The 7,920-nt window shown below is 38.0% G+C and overlaps 1 protein-coding gene across 1 annotated transcript; it reads right to left on the bottom strand.

Annotated features, from left to right (window-relative positions):
* Window positions 1-260: 260 nt before the first annotated feature.
* LOC125388707 (olfactory receptor 8B8-like) lies at window positions 261-1,214 on the bottom strand. Its single transcript, XM_048416993.3, has one exon. It carries the CDS (start codon window positions 1,194-1,196, stop codon window positions 261-263), a length of 936 nt encoding a protein of 311 aa, XP_048272950.2. The 5' UTR covers window positions 1,197-1,214.
* Between the last annotated feature and the right edge of the window lie 6,706 nt (window positions 1,215-7,920).

The following is a 7,920-nucleotide window of genomic DNA, read 5'->3' on the forward strand; positions in this document are numbered from 1 at the left end:
TGTATCACCATGTGACTTACTGGCAAGATTCTAACCAGCATCCATCTCAGGTAGAAAGATTCATGGTGTCTCTCAATCTGCCCTTCTTCCCAGCATTCAGTTCTGTTTTCTCCACCTACGTAAGCTCTGCCCTATCAGGCCCAAAACAGTTTCTTTACATATTAATCAATAAAAGCAACACACGAACAGAAGAACCTCCTACACAAAAAATATAGCAAACAGGTATTCTCTCCATGGTTTAACTACAGGCATAGATAGATTCAGTTTCTGAATAATGCAGTCAATGTTTTTCTCAAAGCTATTTTAACATCTTTGTTCCTCAAACTGTAGATTAAAGGGTTCATCATGGGAACCACAATGGTATAAAAAACAGAATAGTATTTTCCCTCACCCATAGATACAGCTGAGGTAGGTTTGAGATACATGAATGCACCCGATCCAAAGAACAGACAAACAGCAATTATATGGGAACTGCAGGTGCTGAAGGCTTTGGACCTGCCTTCAGTGGATCTTATTTTGAGGATGCTGGAGAGGATGAAGCCATACGATGTAAAGATAATGACTGTAGGCATGATGATGTCTTTTCCTGTTACAATGAATAGCTCGATCTCATTGACATAGGTGCTAGTGCAGGAGAGCTGCAGCAAAGGGAGGACATCACAGAAGTAGTGGTTGATGATGTTCCCATCACAGAAAGTCAGTCTCAGGATGCAGCCAGTGTGGATCATGGCACCGGAAAATCCCATCAAATATGAGCCAAGCATTAGATAGAAGCATACCTTTGGAGACAAAGCAGCATTGTACAAGAGTGGATTGCAGATAGCCACATAGCGATCATAGGCCATTGACGTCAGCACATAACACTCAGAAATGACAAAAAAACAGAAGAAGTATAGCTGGGTCATACATTTCATGTAAGAGATAACATTCTTTTCTTGTGTAAAGTTCATCAGCATTTTGGGTATTATCACAGAAGAATAACAGAGGTCAATGCAAGACAAGTTAAAGAGGAAAAAATACATGGGGGTGTGGAGGTGAGAATTTAGCAGTATTAGAATGATCAAGGTTAAATTCCCCAATGCAGTGATCATGTATATTACCAGAAAAAGGAGAAATAATGGTGTTTTGAGGTCAGGTTGGTCTGTTATCCCCAAGAGAATAAATTCAGTTACCAAAGAATCATTTTCCCAAGCCATTCTTCTCTCAGAGATCCTGTAGAGAAGGAAAAATAAGTGAAATTTCAGAAAAAGGAGAATTCAACACATCTCCTCTTCAAATGTCAGTTTCTTGTTTGAATATCAAAAGCCAGACAGCTTCAAAATCTTGAACCCACCTTTCGAGCTGCCACATTAAGGAACAAGATTGTCTTCCATTATTAGCATCTCAGAGGTAAAACACAGTAGAGAGTTTCACTCATACACCTCAGAGCTTAGCCCTAATACGCTAATTTGACTATTTGAAAATTCAAGGACTAAAAGTAAAATCAATACACAAGGACCTAAATTTTCCTTTCTCTGCTACTTCACTCATTGTTGCTTCTGTTTTTTCTTGACACAGGGAAAAATTCTAGCAATGTGGTGATAACCTAAAACTATTCAAATATAAAAAAACAAAAATAACTTACTTTAGAAAAGATATTGCATCATCTCCTCTATTAACATTTTTATATCCATAGAAGAACTTTGGTTGATGGAGGTAGTGGGGAAGAAAATTCTCAAGGAAGAAAGCTTGATTTTGCAAAATGTAAATGGTTTAGAAATTTAATACTCAACATATTAGTATCAATTAAAGGTAATTTGATAAGAAAATTCACCTTAAGCTATCTCTTCATTGTAGGTGTACTTCCACACACACAACATGTGTCAACATAGAGGAGAGGCATATGTGAATTAGCCTGAGTTTTTGGTGATTTCACCAAGAATTTGTGGTCTATGTGAGTATTGTACATTATAAACCCTTTAACATGTGATTTATTTTCAGGATGTATTCAATAAAATTTAATATTTTAGTATTAATAGGTTTTAAAACTTACCTTATCTAAGAGAGAAATCTTATAGACACTTTCCTTGGTATTTGTACCTTTTATTCAAGAAAGATAGTATCATGCTCCAAAGCAAAAGTTCCTTTTATGCTGAAAAGGATGCTGCATAAAATTACTTTTCTAGGGTGCTCTGGTCACCTTTTTGATTTACTATTCTGTTTAATAATCATAGTTATGATCCACTAAAAGAAAATAAGTAAAATCAAACCGTTTTTATTTTTGTAACCCTGTACTCTTACAGGAACCCCAGACATCTCATGTAAAATCAATTGCATAAAAAATTAGTTATAAACAAGAGTCTTTTGTAGCTTCTTCCAAGCAAATATATTGGAGATGTAAAAGGAAATTAGGTGATGGCATTTAAACTCTTATCCATGATGTGCCTTTTCTTCCTTAGGGACTTAATAGTCAGCTGTATTCTTCTCTTTAGGGATTATACATCCTCCGTAGTTGAGTCAATATGTAACTCCCATCTTCCAGCAACCTTCTCTTTAGGGGAAATCTATTGTTTTGGTTATTTCTCAGGTTCTTTTAAAACCACGTATTTAATGTTAATATTTCACAGAGTCTACTCCCAGGGTTTCTTAAACCTAGGTAAAATATTTTCATATTATGTCATAACATATTCTTGCAAATATGTTTTTAAATATATTTCTCCTTGTTTTATATTTGTTTTGTATATTTGTTCATTATACCTCCTTGGATGTGTGCATGTAAGTTACACTAGTTATGAACCACTGAGATGCCTTCTCTAACTCTCCCTATACTTAGCTTTCAAATGAGACAAATTAAAACACTGTCTTACAACATCTGGGGTGCATAGGGAACTCACCTAAGACACTGTCACTTAAGCGTGAATGACTAAAGGCCTTAGGTGAACAGGAAAGTTGATTTCACTAATGTCCCCTGTGAACTGGTAGGGTCAAAGGAGCTTCCCTCCATGGGTTGCTATTACTTTGACACTGCTGGGGAACTGGTCTATAGATGGAATCTTCCATAACAACACATTTTCACAGCTTAAAATCATCTGTGTCCCTGTGCTGTGTGCCAGCAGTCATTACCCCCACAGAGAGACTGTGGCCCCTTAGTTGTTCTGATTAAACGAAAAATTCTACTTCTATATATGGTTATCTGTGTCTTTCATTTCTAATATGCCTCTATGAACACTGATCTAACTGTCGCTCTATCTTCTGATATTTCTACTTTTTCTCAGTACCTGTGTGCTCAGCTACTAGACCCACACATCTTTTTTAGGGGTTGCATATGATCACCCAGGTCCTCTCAGCATTTCAGCGTGTTTGACAAAATATTTTAAAATTCCATCAAGTGTCACGACACAGTAATGCAAACCTTCCAGATGTTAGGGCTAGAAGACTGTGAGTGTCATGTCAGCACGGCCAGTCCTGCCACTCCCAGGACAACCTGTACTATACAATCAGGCCATAATACAGGGACATCAAAATATAATTTAAAAAGTAAATAATGAGGTTTTCATAGGTGTGTTGATTAATGGTAGGCTCTTCAATTCAATTACATTGGACTACATGTCTGTTTTTATGCCAATATTGAGCTCTTTTTTATTACTGTAACTCTATAGTAGAGTTGAAGTCAGAGATAGTGATGCCTCTAGAAGTTCCTTTCCTGTATATGATTATTTTGGTTGTGCTGAGATTTTATTTATTCATATAAAGTTGACTATTGTTCTTTTGAGATCTGTGAAGAATTGTGTTTTGATTTTGATGGGTATTACGCTGAATCTGTACATTACTTTAGGTAAGATTGCCACCCACATTCAGAGGGACTAGTTTGGACCTATACTGATTCTTTTCCTGTCCAGCTGGAGTTTGTGAACTCCCATTAGCTCAAGTAAATTGTTTTACAGGGTGTCCCCATTATCGTATTGACCTTTTTGCTCATATTCTCACTCTTCAACTGAACACTAGGAACTCAGTCCCGTGCTCCAATGTAGTTCTCTTCCTCTGTTTCCATAAGTGGCTTGATGAAGGTTCTATGGTGACATTTAAGATATTCATCAATCTAACTACAGGGCAATGCCGATTCGTGCACTCTCTCTTCTATTGCGTAGGGTCTTAGCTGGGGTCATCCTTGTGGATTGTGGATTCCTTAAAATTTCTCTAGTGCCAGGTTTCTTGTTAGTCTCCAATGGCTCCCTCAATCAAAATATATCTTTCCTTGCACTTATCTCTCTCATTCCTCCATCCATCCTATCAAATTCCCTCAATTTCTTCTCCCCCTCCACTTCTTCTACCCTCCCTACTCCCCTCACCCTCATACTCCCAAATTTGTCAGGCAATATTGTCAATTTTCCCTTTCCATGTGTATCTTTGTATGTTTTTCTTTGGGTTGTTCTTGTTACTTAGCTTCTCTAGGATCATGAACCATAGGCTCAATAATCTTTGCTTTAGAGCTAGTATCCACTTATGTGTGAATGAATATCAAGTTCATCTTTTTTAGGTCTGGGTTACCTCCCTCAGGATGGGTTTTCTTGTTCTATTCATTTGCATGAAAGTTTCAAGATGTCATTGCATTTTACTGCTTACTAGTACTCCAGTGTGTAAATGTGCCAAATTTTCTTTATCCATTCATCAGTTGAGGGGTGTCTAGGTTGCTTCCAGAATCTGGCTATTACAAGCAATGCTGTTATAAATATAGTTGAACAAATATCCTTGTTGTTTGAGTGAGCATATTTTGGGAATATGCATGCCCAAGAGTGATAAGCTGGGTCCTGAGGTAGGTTATTTCCCAATTTTCTGAGAAACCACCAGACTTATTTCTAAAGTGGATGTACAAGTTTGCATACCCACCAGCGATGGAGCAGTGTTCCCCTTATTCAACATCCTCTCCAGCATAAGCTATCGTTGGTGTTTTTGATCCTAGCCATTCTGACAGGCATAATATGGTATCTCAGTGTCATTTGTCATTTTGATTTGCATTTCCATGATGGAAAAGGATGCTAAATATTTCTTTAAGTGTCTTTTAGCCATTTGAGATTCTTCTGTTGAGAATTCTCTGTTTTGTTCTGAACCCCATTTTAATGGGATTATTTGGAATTTTGATGTCTAATTCCTTGAGTTCTTTATATATTTTGGAAACCAGTCCTCTGTCTGATGTGAGGTTGGTGAAAATCTTTTCCCATTTATTAGGCTGCCTTCTTGTTTATTGACTGTGTCCTTTGCTTTACAAAAGCTTCTTAGTTTCAGGAAGTTCTATTAACTTATTGATGCTCTCAGTGTCTGTGTTACTGGTGTTATAACTAGGAAGTGGTCTCTTTGTCCATGCATTGAAGGCTACTTCCCATTTTTTCTTCTATCAGGTTCAGCGTGGTCAGATTTATATTGAGGGATTTAATCTATTTGGACTTGACTTTAGTGCATGGGGATAGATTTATATATTTTTTTCATTCTTCTATATGTTGACATCCAGGTATTCCAGCACCATTTGTTGAAGTTGCTTTCTTTTCCCTGTTGTATAATTTTAACTTCTTTGTCAAATGTCAGATGCTCATCAGTGTGTTGATTAATATGTAGGTATTTGATCCAATTTTGTTAATCAATATCTGTATTTATGCCAATTCTAAGCCGTTTTCATCACTGTAGCTTTATAATAGAGAGTGATGTCAGGGATGGTGATGTCTCCAGAAGTTCCTTTATTGTACAAGATTCTTTTGGATATCCTGGGTTATTTTGGTTTTTCATATGAAGTTGAGTATTGCTCTTTCAAGGTCTCTTAAAATTGTATTGAGATTTTCATGAGGATTGCATTGAATCTATAATTACTTTTGGTAGGATTGCCGTTTTTATTATATTGATCCTACCGATCCAAGAGCATGGGAGATCTTTCCATTTTTCTGGTATATTCTTCAATTTCTTTCTTCAGAAACTTAATGTTCTTGTCAAACATGTCCTTCACTTCTTTTGTTAATGTTATCTCAAGATATTTTATGGTATATGTTGATATAGTGAAGTGTGACCTTTCTCTGATTTCTTTCTCAGTCACTTTATCATTTGTATGTTGGAGGGCTACTAAATATTTTGAGTTGATCTTGTATTCTGACCCATTACTGAAGGGATTTATCAGCTGTAGAAGTTCCCTATTAGAGTTTTTGGGGTCACTTATGTATACTATCATATCATCTGCAAAGAGTGAAAGTTTGACTTCTTTCTAATCTGAATCCTCTTGATCTCCTTTTGTTGTCTTATTGCTCTAGACAGAACTTCAAGTACTATGTTGAATAGATATGGAGAGAGTGAACAGCCATGTCTTCTTTCTGATTTTAGTGGAATCACTTTGAGTTTCTCTCCATTTAATTTGATGTTGGATGTTGGCATGTTGTATATTGCTTTTTATCATGTTTAGATATGTTGTGTTCCTGTTCTCTCCAAGACCTTTATCATGAAGGGGCGATGAATTTTGTTGATTGCTTTATCAGCATTTGCTGAGATGAACATAAGATTTTTTCTTTCAATTTATTTATGTAGTGGAATTACTTTGATAGATTTTCATATGTTGAACCATCCTTGCATCTCCTGGATGAAGCTGATTTAATTATAGTGAATGATTTTTTTATGTGTTCTTGGATTCAGGTTGACAGCATTTTATTGAGCATTTTTGCATTTATGTTCATGAGTGAGATAAGTCTGTAGTTCTCTTTCTTGGTTGAGTCTTTTTGTAATTTTGTTATCAGGGTAACTGTAACCTCATAAAAAGATTTCAGCAATGTTCCTTCTGTTTCTATCATATGGAACACATTGAGGAGTATATGTATTTACTCTTCTTTGAAGTTCTGGTAGATGTGTAGCTTTCATAGTCTGATAGATGAGATAGAGGTGTTGGAGCAACATACCTGCATAAAACTTGCCTGTTGGCTAGCTAGAGAATCCAAGGAAGGCGGGTGAGGGACCTGGGGGTTTTTAAGTGGTATGGAGGGCTTAGGGAGTGGGTGAGTTTTCAATCATGTCTTGATCTTTCAGTGTAGTATCAGACTGTTTTTTCAGAGTTCCACTAAGGTTGCTGGGGTATAGGAGGTTTTAGGGGCAGCTTGGGACTTGTAAATTCCAGGGTCCAGTGAATGGAACAGGGGTACTGGAGCAGCCTATATGCAGGAAACTCATCATCTGTTTGGATAAAGAAGGCAAGGCATGTGAAGGAGGAACTTGGAGTTTCTCCCCAAGTATGCAGAGTCTAGAGAGTGGGGTATACTGCCAGGTGGGTGGCCACTCACCTCTTGGTCCTCTCTGTTTAGTAGTAGCCTATGTTTCAGAGTTGCACTGACGTTGTGGAGGGAATAGGAGGGCTTGGGGGTTAAGTGAGACTTGTAGTTTTCAGTGTCTGATGGATGCGATAGAGGTGTTGGAATAGCATACCTGTAGAAAACTTGCCTGTTGGCTGACTAGAGACGCTGAGGAATGTGGGAGAGGGGCCCAGGTTTTTGCCCCCAGTATGGAGGACCTAGAGAGTGGGGTATCCCAACAGGTGGGTGGTCACTCACTTCTTGGTTCTTTCTGTATAGTAGCAGGCTGTGTTTCAGAGTTCCAATGAGGTTTCGGGGAGGGGGATAGGATGGTTTGGGGGTAGAATGGGACTTTTAGCTTTCAGTGTCTGATGGATGAGATGGGGGTGTTGGAGCAACTTACCTGTTGGTCCTCTCTGTGTAGTAGCAGACTGTGTTTCAGAGTCCCACTAAGGTTGCAGGGAAACAGGAGGATTTGGGGGCAGTGTAGGACTTGCAGCTTCGAGGGTCCAGTCGATGGGACGGGGGTATTGGAGCAACCTACCTGCAGAAACTCACCTGATGGCTGGCTACAGAAGCCAAGGCAGGTGGAGGAAGTCTCTTATTTTCCTTAACCGTTTGTAATAAT

This window comes from Myodes glareolus, chromosome 4 (genome assembly GCF_982192425.1).
Source record: "Myodes glareolus chromosome 4, mMyoGla1.1, whole genome shotgun sequence".
Taxonomy (NCBI): Eukaryota; Metazoa; Chordata; class Mammalia; order Rodentia; family Cricetidae; genus Myodes; species Myodes glareolus.